At 36.4% G+C, this 17,231-nt stretch overlaps 1 protein-coding gene across 5 annotated transcripts in view; it reads right to left on the minus strand.

Moving 5' to 3' along the window:
* Positions 1-1,345: 1,345 nt before the first annotated feature.
* The window catches only part of FNIP1 (folliculin interacting protein 1), a 170,099-nt gene continuing 154,213 nt past the window's right edge, over positions 1,346-17,231 (minus strand). For 2 of the 5 annotated variants that reach the window (XM_077138342.1, XM_077138345.1), the window contains 3 exons: positions 6,265-6,462; positions 5,635-5,750; positions 1,346-4,127 (listed from right to left, as the gene is read on the minus strand). In XM_077138342.1, the coding sequence (XP_076994457.1) occupies positions 4,049-4,127; positions 5,635-5,750; positions 6,265-6,462 (393 nt within the window). In that variant the 3' untranslated portion in view covers positions 1,346-4,048. Of the gene's footprint in view, positions 4,128-5,154; positions 5,216-5,634; positions 5,751-6,264; positions 6,463-17,231 lie in introns of those variants that run through there. The other 3 variants (XM_077138344.1, XM_077138343.1, XM_077138346.1) reach the window with 3 other exon arrangements.

The following is a 17,231-nucleotide window of genomic DNA, read 5'->3' on the forward strand; positions in this document are numbered from 1 at the left end:
TCTCAAATTTAGAGCAAATATGGCCAAGTCCACAGTCTGCAAGGAAGAGCAAGGATAGGAAGCACTATAGCCCTTTATCTCCTTTTCTATGGGCATATGCCTCTCCACTTAGACCTGCTATTCCCCAGCAACCCCCACTACATCTTTAAGCTTGGTTCTGGTCCCACTTGCCACCCCACACAAATCTTCAACACTGACAAAGACACAAGAAGAAATCCTGGATATCTTTACATGTATCACCATATACTAGTTGGTAAACCATTCTGGTCTGAGAGTCAGACAAAGCCCCATAGAGGAAAGACTGTATAGCCCCAAATAATCACAACAAATTCTCTGTAGCTTTGTTTTTCATTAGCAAAATCATCCCTTTATGCTCAGAAATGTTGCAAGATCTAAGTTTATATGTGGGAACTACACATAAATTCAGGTTCAAATTGTGAACCTCCAAAATAGCTAATGATTGTTTCCTTATACTTGATACTTCCATCCTGCCTCAAAAACAGTGCACTTATGTATGCTCTGTGGTTAAATTTGAGTAGAATATTTAGTATGACCTGAAAATAAGCATTCCAAAAAGCTCCTGGTCTAGTCCTGCCTCTGGGCAGAACTCTATGCAAATCAACCCAACATGTGGCAGTTTACAGCTTCCCTATAGCCAATGCAAGGCTGAATCACTACTACAGAGCCGGCACTAAGGTTTCACTGAAGAGCTGATTTCCTTACAAAGGGTGATGAAGAGGACAGACTTACTCAGTTATAACCAAATCAGTGAACAATCCAGGTTTAGAATGCAAGTCAACTGGCTAGTTTTTTGTTTAATTAATTCTAGTGTCTATAATGATTTGGATTGGATACAAAATTTATAACAGCTCTATATGGCTCAATCTAGGTTTTGGTTGGTTTTTAAGTTTGCTTTCATAAAAGCATTTTAAAAAATTTTCAATTTTTCATTGTGGGATTTAGGTCAGATGTAAGAATATGACAGTACATTTTTGTTACTATGTTTTTATTCATAAGAACATGTATTGAAAATTCTTCCAGCAAAGGGGGGGAAGTTGGACAGATTACCTAGCAACAATAACAGCCAACAATTACGAGCACTTGCTGTGTGCCAGGCAATGAACTAAAATTTCTTGCATTCATTATTTCACTTGATTCTAACAACAATCTCATGAAGTACCTTCTACTATATACCAACAGAGAAATCTAGATTAGAGAAGGGCAATATAAACAAGGTCACATGCTTAGGAGTGTCAAAGTTGAGACAAGAATCCAGGTGGTCTTATACAATCTATTATGTTATACCTACCTTATTAACATATGAAAGAAAGGTCAACATCACCCAGCAAATTGACATGTGTATTTATTGCACAAATTCCCCCTAGAACTGGGAGGTTATTATAATACAGGTGCACATTTGAGAAATGTATACAGAACAAGGAACAAGTATGTACATTTTATATATTCCACCATCTAAATAACTTAGAGAAAGCAAAATGTTCTCAAAAGACATCAATCAGAAATAGGCATTGTGTAAAATCTGTTTTTTAGTGAGCATCCCCAGTGTATGCCAACTGCAACAAAATGAAATCTGTGCTAGTATGTTTATTGCACTTAACATTTTCAAACTAAAAATTAAGACATTAATAAAATCCAGGTACATTTAAAATAAACCCATTAGTTTATATACAAAGAAAAATTAATTTTAATTCTATAGTGTGAAAGATCCCTTTTTCATTTCCTATTGCAAAAACAGGTTTCTACAATGTAACACGTATCTGTCTGTACCATAAGAAATTGAAAAATTATTTTCAAACAGGCCAAAACTCTTCATCACATTCATCACAATGACCACACTTGAAAGAAGCAGCAATTCAGTTCTTGAGCTTCATGTAAGAAAAGAATGACTATGATGAAGAGAGCGGAAATTACAGAAGGGTCAGGAATTATAAAATTCAGGAATCCTATAAGGATTAATGATTCTATAATAAACTATAGAGGCCTTTTCTTTCCTGCAAAGCTTAGTTTTAAGAATAACAATCGCATGAGCCACCCATATGTTGAAGACTAAATTTCCTAAATGGTGGTTTATTAGAGATTTTGAACAGATAGGTCTGAGAATAATTTTATTGGTTAAAAAATGAAAACATTCAAACAGATATATCATTCTGAGCTACAATCAAAACTTTCCCTAACAGTGAAAACAATGGAAAATGGCCCACATATGAACTTTTCTATATTCTAAATTCTGCCAAGGAGATTGATTCACAGAATTCCAAACTTTAAATAAAGGAGAGAAAATATCTGTTAATAAATGGAATTAAAAAAATTAAGCCAAAGAAAAAGTATCAATAAACACTCTTGGACAGTAAGTCATCCACAGGAGACTCTGGAAATTGCTGGGGGGACCAGCTGATAGATAGCTCACAGAGGGCAAAATGATTTCGGCCATGACAATTTCAGTTTACATTTCATTAAAACAACCACTACTTCTTTATCTAATTGGAGAGCTCCTTAATATATAAAGAGGCAAGGCAAAATGTGAACATACAAATTTATAATTCAAGGTCAAAGACTAAACCAACCACAGGAATTCCCTATTAATGAAAAAATGAGCAAGAATGGGTGTGTTAAATAGTAAATGTATTTCATAATTGTATAAGCAAATAGTTTGCTAATTTTTAGCTAATCTATTAATTATGATGAAAATAGCCAATGAAAGCATAAACCAACTTCAACTTCTAGCATTAAAAATATCTTAAACCAGATAAGCAGAGGATAAACTATAATGCAGTATTCAAGTAAACTGAGGTAGTAGAACATATTGAAAACTTTATCTACCCATCTATTTACATTACTTACAAGAGTTTGGTTCCATATTAGCCTTTCTTACAAAGCAACATTCTACATACAAAGACATAAAAATAAAAGAGTGGAAATCTGTGGAAAAAATTGACTTTTGGAAGGGAGAGGATGGTAAATGCCAGAATTTACATAAAAGAAAATAATTTTAAGAGTTGTAAATTCTATTAGTGTAAACTGAATTAAATGAAGTAGATAAACAAATATTCAGCCCCTGTATGTTCAAGAAGGGCTGATACCGAAAGCAAGGGCTTCGGCTACCTGAGCACTTTTAAAGAAAATAGTATTATTTTTGCCAATACTTTGGTGTAATTTTTAACTCTAATTTTCAATTCTTAAAAATTAGTTATCGAATATGTAAATATTAATATTCATAAGAATTAGCTTATACTTATAAACAGAACATATGGTATAAAGTAATATTCTTATTTGGGTCTCTACATTTCCTGGCCATAAAAAAGATTGGTTTTTTGAGTGTGTGAAACAGGAAAATCACCAGAAAGTAACATTTTAACATTACATATAATTAATACTCATTGAAAAGTCTGTTTTTTAAAAAAAGTCATGTTTACCAGTCTTGTATTTCTACCTCTGCTCTTTAAAAAAACAGATGCATATGTACACGTGAGTGGATGACATAACATATTTACACTCATTATTCTGAGTTTGTTATAATTAATGGTAGTTAAAAATACTCACTTCAAGAAAGTCAAAAATTAGCTCTTTTGAATTGAAAAACAAAGTAACAACTGATCAAGATTTTACAATTCTCTGTATCTTAAAAATAAAAATTAAAAATGAATGAAATGACTATTTCTAAACCTTTAGTCATGAGACATCTGTTGCTATTTATGAGTTGTGGCAACATATAATGATCAAATAAAATTCCTCGATGTTAATCATTCTTGCAGCAATTTCTAAGTTCAGCTTTGGTCTTCTCAATGTTTTACCCCCAAATTATGTCGTTTAGTTTCACCTGTTTAAAAATCTACCACCACCCAAAAGTCCAGTCAAAAGGTAAAGTCATCTGAAGTCACAGAATATGCAATGCAGGATACTCAGGTGAGTGACTCAATCAGATGGAAGCCTAACAGGGGGGAAAAAATCGCCATAAATTCGTGTTGTGCCTGCTTCCTTGGCTCTACTTAACTTTCTCCCAAAATTAATTTCTCAACTTTTAAGCATTTTATAGCAATATCTGGGCTACGTAAGGAGAGTGAGTGCTTGCCACAGCAGCCAGAAGAGGAAGATCACTGGATTCGATTCTGAAATAAAGAAAAAATAGTATCAGTTCAGGATTTCTGTACATAGAATATGTGTCCTAGGCAATGACTTTTACCTAAAAGATCACTATACCTCAGCAGTTACGGTAGTAGGCCATACAGAATATGAAGAAAAGGGAAAGGGAGTTGAAATATCAAATGCTAGAAGTTTTTTACAAACCTATTTATATTTTTTATACTGTACATTAAAAAATCTATTAACAGTGTTTGGGTGAGGGAAGGAAGTTGGGGGAAAGAAAAGGAAGACTTAATTCTCATTTTATTCCAAAATGCACTTTGAACTTTAGTTATATGCATATTACTTTAGCATTAAAACTAGTTTAAATTTTAAAAAGAAAGGCATTTCTCTGACATGTGTATGTACACACACACACACACACACACACACACACACACACACACACACCACTTCCCAGGAAAACAAGATTGTATCATGTTACCAATTTCCCAAATAATTGAGAACCACACTCCCTGTACTTCTCAAGACAAAAGCCTCATTAGGACTTCAGCAGCAGTATATTACAGTATATTTATATATTATAGAATCAGAAAAATATATAGACATTCAAATCCCTAAACAGTCCTAATACTGTACGACATCCAGAATCAACTTTTCCAATCTGGATGATACTGCTTGCACACTGCAGACTGATTATTAAGAATTAAGGAATAGGGCAGGGCAATAGTGGCGCAGTGGCAGAATTCTTGCCTGCTGTGCTGGAGACCCGGGTTCGATTTCCAGTGCCTGCCCACGTAAAAAAAAAAAATAAATAAATAAATAAAATAAAGAAATAATGGTTTAAGTATTTAACTTGGTTTCTGACATACAGTAGGTTCTCACTGATGTTGGCTCCCCCTCTCTCCTTTCAATAAAGCATAATTAGACAAAAGTTCTAGTTTTAATTTCTTCACATAGCATGTCAAGAATAATTTACTTGCAGATACAAATGCAGAAATATACACACATAAAGGAAAAGTGGCCAGAGACTACAAAAGAGGACTATACTACCCACTGTTCGCCCAACTTCATGCTCCTCCTTCATTTAGTATTTTCAGTAACTGTCTTCCTCCTAAGGAATAAATGTGGAGTAGAGAGCTATATAGTACAGATAATAGCGAAGGAGTAATAATATGTAGAAAATGTACTACTATCCACAGAGTAGTAGTATTTCCATCAGCTCATTTGGGTGGTGGGACAGAGACTGGAAATGATAAGTGTTTTTTTTTTCAAAGTGAAATTTAAATTTTAAATAATTTTTATCTGACTATATTCTCAACATATTGTAATAGCACAAAGGATAATGTCTTTTAGGTCAGTGGAAAATAGAGGATCTCCTTTTATATGGTATAGAACAACCTAATTAATAACAGTATCCAACTTGTAACAGAAAAAAATACTTAAAAAGATAAAGAGCAACTCTGAGGAAGATTCCTTGCTTAAAAACAGAGCAACAGGAAAGCAAAGTCATAAAAGTAACCATGAACATACCCTAAAACTACTCCCAGCTCCTTGACATGAACACGCATCTGCCCCCTCAGGTACTCAGACAGCATTTTACTCTTGAAGTACAGCTCCTGCAACCGGTCTTCAAGATGCATGACGCACTGCAGTTAGAGGAAAAACAAGAACCAAGTCAGAAAACAGTTTCCAACTTTGAGTGATGGCAAAATCCAAAGCATCATGTTTTTGACAATTCTATTTAATTATTCCAATATCAACTAACAGTTGGAGCACATTCAGTTTTTTTCCTAGATTATATCAAAGATGAGCCTCCATAGAACTTTTAAACTGTACCATATTATAGTTCTCCTAACAAGAGAAAAAAAGAACCTTGATGGTTGGAAATGGTGTCTTCTGTAAAAGATTACCAGCATGATAAAGGATCACTCAAACTCCTGATACGACTCTGAGACTCCAGAAGGCACTGGCCTTCTATACAAAGCTTGGGGACCTTTCATGACCTTACCATGCATTATCCTAATCAGGAACTGAGAGTAAAATTCTGAAAGCTAAAATAATAGAATATACAGAGAAACAATGATGAAGCAAGCACATACTAAACAGAGCTCAGTCACCCAACACAGCAGTCTAGGTAATTCAAGGTTTACACATACTTACAAAATTTGGAGAAAGATTATGTTTATAAAGCTGAAGAGTAGAATGAAGCAGGTTGGAAACAAGGCTGGAAACCAATACTTCCTTTCCCAGTTTATTATCTGTCATTCGTCTCTGGCTACTGGCCACTTGAACAGTCCATTTATCCATATCTGCGATAATACACACAGCTTCTGCTATCGGTTCATCCAACACTGGATGCTGCAAAGAAAAGAAACATTTTTAATGATAAGCAAATGGGAGTTTTCAAAGATAATGCCTATGGAATAAGGCAACTGAAGAAATATTCAATAAAAACAGAAAAAAAGAATATTAAATTTGGACAGCTACTGTCAAAGAATCCTTCACAGAAGAGAATGGAATAGTTAGTTAACTCAACAAATACTGTTTTTCTTTACAGCTTATTTTAAACCTCAACATTTTGTATGATAAATACATACTGAATTAGAGGTAAGAAAAATGGCATTTCTCCCTACCTTACACCTATACAAAAATAAACTCAAAGTCTGTCAAAGAACTAAATATAAAAGGAACTCCTAGGGCGGGCCGCGGTGGCTCAGCGGGCAAGAGTGCTTGCCTGCCGTGCCGGAGGACCCCGGTTCGATTCTCGGCCCCAGCCCATGTAAAAAACAAACAAACAAACAAACAAAATATAATAAAACAAGAAAATGTTTAAAAATGTTTCCCTTTCTTCCTCCCTTCCTTCCTTCCATCCTTCCTTCCTTCTCTGTCTTTCCTTCCTTAAAAAAAAAAAAGGAACTCCTAGAAGAAAACACAAGGGGCATGTTCAGAACCTTGTGTGTTAGGCAATGGTTTCTGAGACTTCATACCCAAAACACATGCAACAAAAGAAAAACATAAATACAGCCTCATCAAAATGAAAAACTTTTGTGCCTCAAAGGATTTGTCATGAAAGAAAAACAATAACATACATAATGGGAGAAAATACTTGGAAACCACACATTACATGAAAGTTAAATACTTGGAATATATAAAGAAATGCTTCAACTTAACAACAAAAAGACAAACCATGCAATTTAAAAATCGGGAAAAGACTTGAATATATATCTCTCCAAAGAAGATATTCAAATAGCCAGAAAGTACATGAAAAGATGCTCAACATCATTTTCCATCAGGAAAATGCAAATCAAAACCACAATGAGATACTTTTTCACACCCATTAAAATGGCTGCTTTAAAAAAACAGAAAAGTGTTGTAAAGGATGTGGAGAACTAGGAGGACTCATTCATTGCTGATGAGAATGTAAAATGGTGCAGACACTGTGGAAGACAATTTGTTTCTCAGAAAACTAAGTATTTGAGATACTTAGATATCACCTGGCAATCCTGCTAATAGATATATATATCCAAAATTAAAAGTAGGCATTGGAACAAATATCTGCACATCAATGCAGCATTATTCACAGTTGCCAAAGATGGAAGTAACACAAATTATCAATCGATAAATGGATATATAAAATGTACTATATATACAATGGAATATTATTCATTTGGAAAAAGAAATGAAGTCATGATGAATTAAATTTGAAGACATCATGTTGAGGGAAATAAGCCAGACACAAAAGACCAAATAATGTATAATTTCACTGATCAGAAATACTTAGAACAAGCAAACATACAGAGTAAGAATTCAGAATACAGGCTACCAGGGGATAGGATGGGTATAGGGAATGGAAAAGTTAAAACAGCAAAAAAGGCCACAAATTTCTTTAGAAACTGGAGAGAAAAATAAACTGTCCATGAATTCAGTTCTGAACTAGAGGATTATGTCTTTCTTTTGAAAATTTTCTATAATATTGCTTTGATGATAAAATATGCTTATAAAAGTAAATGAAAATATGAGAGGGATGGACTAGTAAGCAGTTATTAAAACACAGGGAAGGCGTGGAGTTTCAACAGCTTAGTGAGGTGCTGGATTTAGTTCTTCCCCCAGAGCAGCTAGTTAATAGCCAGAAATGGTACAGAACTGTTGGGGCCACATCAGTGACTGGACACACAGCATACACCAGTCTGGACAATTTGGAACAGCTAAAATTCTACCTAAAATCGTGAGTCCCCCAAATCTCAGAGGTTGGAGCCCCTACCCTACAGGCTGGTTCCCAGAGGGGAAAGGAAAGAGGCTTTACTTGCAGCAAAGGCTGAGCTCAACCAAGATCCAATTGTGGAATTAATTAACAAATTAATTAATTAAAAATAGGCCCCCAGTTCAGCTAAAAGCTGAGGTTGCCGGCTTTTGACAAAGCACAGAGGGGCAGGACTGACAGGAAAAGAAAAACAAAACAAAACAAAGGTTTTTTTTTTTGGTTCGGACAGTACAAAATACTTGAAAGGGTCTGAGCCTTTCAAGGAAGGAAAGGAGGGGGCACAAAGGACCTGGAGATACAAAAGCAACTTATCAACTAAGGGATGGGGTCCTGCTCTGAAAAGGATTTTTTTTTTTTTCTTTTTTGTGACTGTGTTTCTACAGCTGAACTGCTCTTTGGAGACAACTGCAAGGCTTCTCAGGCTCCAACTGCCCCAGGTAAGGAAAGAATTGAGCTTGTTTGAGGAGTAAAAAGGCTAGTCAGTTGAAGGGAGGTAATTCTCTGGAGTCTGCACCTTCCCAAGGAGAGGGGTGGGACCCAGCTCAGGTGCAATCTTTCCCTCAAGGAATTCAGTACTCAGGATGTGGAAACATGAAGCACTTAAAGCCAGCCTACACCTCTCCTCTGTCTCAACCACCCCCCAGCAGGGAGAGTCTGCTGAAGTTAAAGGAACCATATCACCTTATGCTGGTGGGACCTGCAGACAGACAAGCAGCACATATTGGGCAGGATAGGGAAAACAGTCTAGAGGCTCCATAGGGAAGTTTTTCAATGTGCTGGGTCTCACCCTCAGGGAAAACTGATGCAGGTGACGCTTCCTCCTGAGAGAAGGCCAGTTTGGTCTGAGAAAATTTGACTGGGATCTATTATAATTAAGTACACCCTCCTGTGGGGGGTTGTGGGGAGAGGCACCATACAGACAGGGCAAGAAACAAGAAAACAAGAACTGAAAAATTCTGCTGTTAAACAAAACCTATGATTGAGGTCTAGAATAAGCTGAACTGAATGTCAAAAAACAGATAGACAACAAAGTCATCAAGCAAGAAAATCTCAGGGAAAAAAAGTGACAACAATCTCCAGAATAAATTAATTGAGAAAATTAAATGTCTAAATGCCAGTAAAAAATAAGGAATCATACTAAGAAAACTGAAGATATGGCCCAGTCAAAGGCAAAAACCAACAATTAAAATGAGATACAGGAGTTCAAGTAATTAATTTAGGATGTTTGAAAAGACATGGAAAACCTCATCAAAAATCAAATCAATGAATTCAGGGAGGATATAAAGAAGGCAAGGGGCGAAGAAAAAGAAGAAATTGGAAGTATGGAAAAACAAACCATGGAACTTTTGGGAAAGAAAAGCACAGTAGAAGAGATGAAATAACAATGGAAACCTACAAGGTTAGATTTCAAGAGGCAGAAAATAGGATTAGTGAACTGGAGGACAGGACATCTGAAATCCAACAAGTACATACGATATAGGGAAAAGAAGGAGAAACTATGAGCAGGGACTCAGGAAATTGAAAGACAACATGAAGCACATGAATATATGTGCTGTGGGTGTCCCAGAAGGAGAAGAGAAGGGAAAAGGAGGAGAAAAACTAATGGAGGAAATTATCACTGAAAATTTCTCAATTCTTATGAAAGATTTAAAATTACAGATCCAAGAACTACAGTGTACCCCAGACAGAATAGAATCAAACAGAATCTCTTCATACTCAAAGACACTTACTATTCAGAATATCAGATGTCAAAGAGAAAGAGAGAATTTTGAAAGTAGCAAGAGAAAAGCAATCCATCAAATGCAAGTGAAGCCAAATAAGACTATGCGTAGATCCTTCAGCAGAAACCATGGAGGCGAGAAGTGGTATAATATATTTAAGATAATAAAAAAGAAAAACTGCCTACCAAGAATTCTACATCCAGCAATATTGGCCTTCAAAAATGAGGGGGAAATAAAAACATTTTCAGGCAAAAAAAATCACTGAGAGAATTTGTGACCAAGACATTGTTTCAGCAAGAAATACTAAAGGGAACACTGGAGACTGATAGGAAAAGACAGAGGAAAGAGGTGTGGAGAAGACTGTAGAAATGAAGACTATCATTAAGGTAAAAAGAAGAAAAATTACATTCAACATATAAAATCCAAAAGGCAAAATGGTAGAAGAAAGTACTGCCCTTATAAAAATAACACAAATGTTAATGGATCAAATGCCCCAATCAAAAGACATAGATTGACAGAATGGATTAAAAAACAGGACCCATCTATATGTTGTCTACAGGAGATGCATTTTAGACCTAAGGATAAAGACAGGTTGAAAGTGAAAAGTTGGGAAAAGATATTTCATGTAAACAATCATCAGAAAAGACCAGGAGGAGGAACTATACTAATATCTAAGAAATTAGACTTCAAATGTAAAACAATTAAAAGAGACAAAGAAGAACACTATGTATTAATAAAAGAAACAATTCAACAAGAAGTCATAATGATCATAAATATTTATGCACAGAGCCAGAATGCTCCAAAATATGTGAGGCAAACACTGAAAAGAGAAATAGACACATCGACCATAATAGTTGGAGACGTCAATTCCCCACTCTCATCAATGGACAGAAGAACATCAAGACAGAGGATCAATAAAGAAACAGAGAACTTGAATAATGCAATAAATGAGCTAGACTTAACTGACATCTATAGAACATTACACCCCACAACAGAAGGATACAACTTTTTCTCAAGTGCTCATGGATCATTCTCAAGGATAGAATATATGCTGGGTCACAAAGCAAGTCTCAATAAATTTAAAAAGATTGAAATCATACAAAACACTTTCTCAGATCATAAAGGAATGAAGTTGGAAATCAATAACAGGCAGAGATCCAGAAAATTCACAAATATGTGGAGGCACAACAACACACTCTTAAACAACCAGTGGGTCATGGAAGAAATTACAAGAGAAATCAGTAAATATATTGATGAAATTAAATGAAAGCACAACATATCAAAATTTATGGGATGCAGCACATGCAGCGCTAAGAGGAAAATTTACTGCCCTAAATACCTATATCAAAAAAGAACAAAGAACAAAAATCAAGGAATTAACTGTCCAATTGGAAGAACCAGAGAAAGAACAGCAAACTAACCCCAATACAAGCAAAAGGAAATAATGAAGATTAGAGCAGAAATAAATGAAATTGAGAACATGAAAACAATTGAGAAAATAAACAAAACAAGAAGTTGGTTCTATGAGAACATCAGTAAGATTGATGGACCCTTAGCAAGGTTGAGAAAAAGAAGAGGAGAGAGAATGCAAATAAATAAAATCAGAAATGGAAGAGGAGACATAACCACTACCCCTGCAGAAATAAAGAAGGTAATGACAGAATACTATGAACAACTTAATGCTAATAAATACAACAGTATAGATGAAATGGACAACTTCCTAGAAAGGCATGAACAACCAACACTGACTCAAGAAGAAACAGACAACCTCAACAAACCAAACACAAGTTAAGAAATTGAATTAGTCATTAAGCAGCTCCCCAAAAAGAAAAGTCCAGGACCAGATGTCCTCACATTTGAATTTTACCAAACATTCAAGAAACAATTACTACTAATCCTGCTCAAACACTTCAAAAAAACACAAGAGGAGAAAGGCTACCTAACTCATTCTATGAAACCAATATCACCCTCATACCAAAGCCAGACATAAATACTACAAGAAAAGAAAATCACAGACCAATCTCTCTAATGAAAATAGATGCAAAAATCCACAATAAAATTCCTGCAAATCAAATCCAGCAGCACATTAAAAGAATTATACAAATCAGAGATTTCGGGTCAACATGGCGGCTTAGCAACGTGCGCATTTTAGTTCGTTCTCCAGAACAACTACTAAATAACCAGAAACAGTACAGAACAGATCCTGGGGCCACATCAGTGACCAGACGCACAGTGTACCCCAGTCTGGACCAGCTGGACCAGCTGCGAGCACCCCCCAGAACCGTGAGTTCTCAAAGCTGCGGCGGCCAGCGCCCCTCCCTCACAGGCTGCTTCCCAGAGGGGAAAGGAAAGGACTTTATCAGCAGCGGGACTGGGCACAATCAAACACCAACTGTGGAACTAATTAACAAATTCTGACTACTAAAAATATGTCCCCAGCTTAGGTGAACCTGATCAAAGTGGAGGTTGCTCATTTTTGCCCTGGCGCTAAGGGGGCAGGGCTGACAGAAAAGGGGGGAAAAAAAAAGAAGGAAATAGAGGTTTTTGTGGCTGTGTATCTACAACACAGCTGCAGAACTTTTCAGGCTGGAACTGCCCCAGGCATAGGCAGAAGTGAGCTCTTTTGGGGGCTTATCTGGAGGCTGTGCCTTCCCCAGGGGTGGGGTGAAGCCCCACCCAGGGGGAATCCCTCCATCAAGGAATTCAAGACACCAAGGCTTGGTAATTTGAAGCCATTAAAACCAGCCTACAACCTCTCCTCTGTTTCCACCACGCCCCCAGCAGGGAGCGTCCGCCAAAGTTAAAGGTACAACATCATCTTATGCTGGTGGGACCTGCAGTCAGACAAGTGCCACATACTGGGCAGGATAAGAAAAACAGAGTCCAGAGACTTCACAGGAAAGTCTTTCAACCTGCTGGGTCTCACCCTCAGGGAAAACCAACACAGGTGACTCTCTCCTCCTGATAGGAGGCCAGTTTGGTCGGGGAAAATCTGGCTGGGATCTATAATACCTAACTAGACCCTCCTAAGTGTGTGTGGGGTAAAGGCACCACACAAGCAGGGCAAGAAACCCAAGAGAACAGGAACAGAAAAATTCTCCTCTGTTAAACAAAATTTAAGCTAAAGGTCCAGATAAAGCTGAATGGAATGTCAAAGAACAGATAGAGAAAGAACAGATAGACATAGAACAAATTCATCCAGCAAGAAAACCCTAGATAAAAGAAGTGAAAGCAATCTCCAGAATAAACTAATTAAGGTAATTAAATGCCTAGATGCCAGCAAAAAATAACAAATCACACTAGGAAAATTGAAGATATGGCCCAGTCAAAGGAACAAACCAACAATTCAAATGACATACAGGAGCTGAAACAATTAATTCAGAATGTACGAACAGACATAGAAAACCTCATCAAAAACCATATCAATGAACTGAGGGAGGATATGAAGAAGGCAAGGAAAGAACAAAAAGAAGAAAGGGAAAGTCTGAAAAAACAAATCACAGAACTTATGGGAATGAGAGACAGTAGAAGAGATGAAAAAAACAATGGCAACCTATAATGGTAGATTTCGAGAGACAGAACATAGGATTTCTAAACCGGAGGATGGAACATCTGAAATCCGACAAGAAACAGAAACTACAGGGAAAAAAATGGAAAAATATGAGCAGGGACTCAGGAAATTGAAAGACAATATGAAGCGCATGACTATACGTGTTGTGGGTGTCCCAGAAGAAGAGAAGGGAAAAGGAGGAGAAAAACTAATGGAGGAAATTGTCACTAAAAATTCCCCAACTCTTATGAAAGATTCAAAACTACAGATCCAAGAAGTGCAGTGTACCCCGAAGAGAACAGATCCAAAGAGACGTACTCTAAGACATTTAATAATCAGAATGTCAGAGGTCAAAGAGAAAGAGAGGATCTTGAAAGCAGCAAGAGAAAAGCAATCCATCACATACAAGGGGAACCCAATAAGACTACGCATAGATTTCTCAGCAGAAACCATGGAGGCAAGAAGACAGTGGGACAATATATTTAAATTACTAAAAGAGAAAAACTGCCAACCAAGAATTCTATATCCAGCAAAATTGTCCTTCAAAAATGAGGGAGAATTAAAACATTTTCAGACAAAAAATCATTGAGAGAATTTGTGACCAAGAGAACAGCTCTGCAAGAAATACTAAAGGGAACACTAGAGACAGATACGAAGACAGAAGAGAGAGGTGTGGAGAAGAGTGTAGAAAGGAAGACTATGAGTAAAGGTAAAAAGAAGGAAAATTAGATATGACATATAAAATCCTGAAGGCAAAACAGTAGAAGAAAGTACTACCCATGCAGTAATAACACTGAATGTTAATGGATTAAACTCTCCAAACAAAAGACATAGTCTGGCAGAACGGAAAAAAAACAGGACCCATCTATATGCTGTCTCTACTCAAAGGACACGAGGAAAAGGACACAAATGGACATTTACACACCAATGTTTATAGCAGCATTATTAACAATTACCAAGAGATGGAAACAGCCAAAATGTCCATCAACAGACAGTTGGCTAAACAAACTGTGACATTTACGTAAGATGGAATATTATGCAGCTGTAAGAAAGAATAAAGTCATGAAGTATGTAACAACATGAATGAACCTTAAGGACATTATGCTGAGTGTGATTAGCCAGAAACAAAAGGACAAATACTGTATGGTCTCACTGATATGAACTGACATTAGTGAATAAACTTGGAATACTTCCTTGGTAACAGAGACCATCAGGAGATAGAAATAGGGTAAGATATTGGGTAACTGGAGCTGAAGGGATACAGATTGTGCAACAGGACTGAATATAAAAATTCAGAAACGGACAGCACAATATTACCTAACTGTAATACAATTATGTTAAAACACTGAATGAAGCTGCATATGAGAATGATAGAGGGAGGAGGGCTGGGATATAAATGAAATCACAAAGAAAGGCAGATGATAAAGATTGAGATGGTGTCATCTAGGAATGCCTAGAGTGTATAATGATAGTGACTAAATGTACAAATTAAAAAACAGTTTTTGCATGAGGAAGAACAAAAGAATGTCATTACTGCAGTGTGCTGAAAACAGATGGTACTTAACATTTTAAAATTTCAACTAATCTGTGAGACTAAAGCAAAAAATGTTTATTTGGTAAAAATCTATACTTTGACTAGTGCATCTCCTAATATAGCTTATGTTGATAGCTTGATTAAACACCTTAAGTACACTGAACTTTGTATAGGACATGAGATTTTGTTGGTTTGTCCAGGTGATGCCCTGATGAATCCCAGAGTGATTTGATCAGTGAGTGGAAAAGTATTTGCAAAGTCCCCTTCAGGGAATGGTGAGAACGGGGGAAAACTTAACTTCCCCAAGTTGAATTCTTGATATTCTCACAAGCAGTGTGGACAACCAAAGCTACAGGCTGAGCCCCCAGTCTTGGGGTTTGTTCATATGAAACTTGCCCTACAGGTGATAGGTCAAGCCTACTTAAAATTAAGCCTAAGTGTCACCCCCAAGAGAACCTCTTTTGTTGCTCAGACGTGGCCTCTCTCTCCAGCCAATGCAGCAAGCAGACTCACCACCCTACCCCTGTCTATGTGGGCCATGACTACCAGGGGTGTGGATCTTCCTGGAAGCGTGGGACAGAAATCCCAGAATGAGCTGAGATTTAGCATCAAGGGATTGAGAAAAACTCTAGAATGAGCTGAGACCCAGCATCAAGGGATTGAGAAAACCTTCTTGACCAAAAGGGGGGAAGAAAGAAACGAGACAAAGTGTCAATGGCTGAGAGATTCCAAACAGAGTCGAGAGGTTATCCTGGAGGTTATTCTTATGCATTAAGTAGGTATCACCTTGTTATCCAAGATATAATGGAGAGGCTAGAGGGAACTGCCTGAAATGTAGAGCTGTTTTCCAGTAGCCATGTTTCTTGATGATGATTGTATAATGATATAGCTTTCACAATGTGACTGTGTGATTGTGAAAACCTTGTGTCTGATGCTCCTTTTATCTATCATGTCAACAGATGAGAGGAACATATGGAATAAAAATAATAATAGGGGGAACAAATGTTAAAATAGATTTAGTTTGAAATGCTAATGATCAATGAAAGGGAACAGTAAGGGGTATGGCCTGTAAGATTTTTTTTTTCTGTTTGTTATATTTTTCTGTTGTCTTTTTATTTCTTTTTCTGAATTGTTGCTAATGTTCTGGGAAATGATCATGATGATGAATATGCAACTATGTGATGATACTGTGAATTGCTGAGTGTATGTGTTGGGAATGTTTGTGTTTCTTGTAATTTTTTTAATTAATAAAAAAAAAAAGAAAAAAAAAGGGCAATCATGGGATTCTGGCTGAGGACATAAAAAAAAAAAAAAAAGAATTATACACCACGACCAAGCAGGATTCATCCCAGGTATGCAAGGATGGTTCAACATAAGGAAATCAATTAATGTAATACACCATATCAATGATACAAATCAAAGCAGAAAACCACATAATTCTCTCAGTTGATGCAGAAAAGGAATTTGAAACAATTCAACATCCTTTCTTGTTGAAATCACTTCAAGGAACAGGAATATAAGGGAATTTCCTCAACATGATAAAGGGAATATATGAAAAACCCACAGCTAAGATCTTCCTTGATGGGGAAAAAAATGAAAACTTTCCTCCTAAAATGAGGAACAAGACAAGGATGTCCACTCTCACCACTGTTATTCAACACCGTGTTGGAAGTTCTAGCCAGAGCAATTAGATAAGATAAAGAAATACAAGGCATCAAAACTGGAAAGGGAGAAGTAAAACTCTCACTGTTTGCAGATGATATGAAACTATATGTTGAAAAATCCACAGCAAAACTACTACAGCTAATAAATGAGCACAGCAGCTCAGGTTACAAGATCAAAACTCAAAATTCTGTAGTGTTTCTATATACTAGTAATGAGCAATCTGAGGGGAAAATCAAGGAAAATTCCATTTATAATTACAACCAAAAGAATAAAATATTTAGGAATGAATTTAACTAAGGATACAAAAGACCTATACAATGAAAACTACATGAAATTTCAAAAAAGAAATCAAAGAAGACCTAAATAAAGGGAAGGGCATACCATGTTCATGGATTA

Source organism: Tamandua tetradactyla, chromosome 20 (genome assembly GCF_023851605.1).
Source record: "Tamandua tetradactyla isolate mTamTet1 chromosome 20, mTamTet1.pri, whole genome shotgun sequence".
Taxonomy (NCBI): domain Eukaryota; kingdom Metazoa; phylum Chordata; class Mammalia; order Pilosa; family Myrmecophagidae; genus Tamandua; species Tamandua tetradactyla.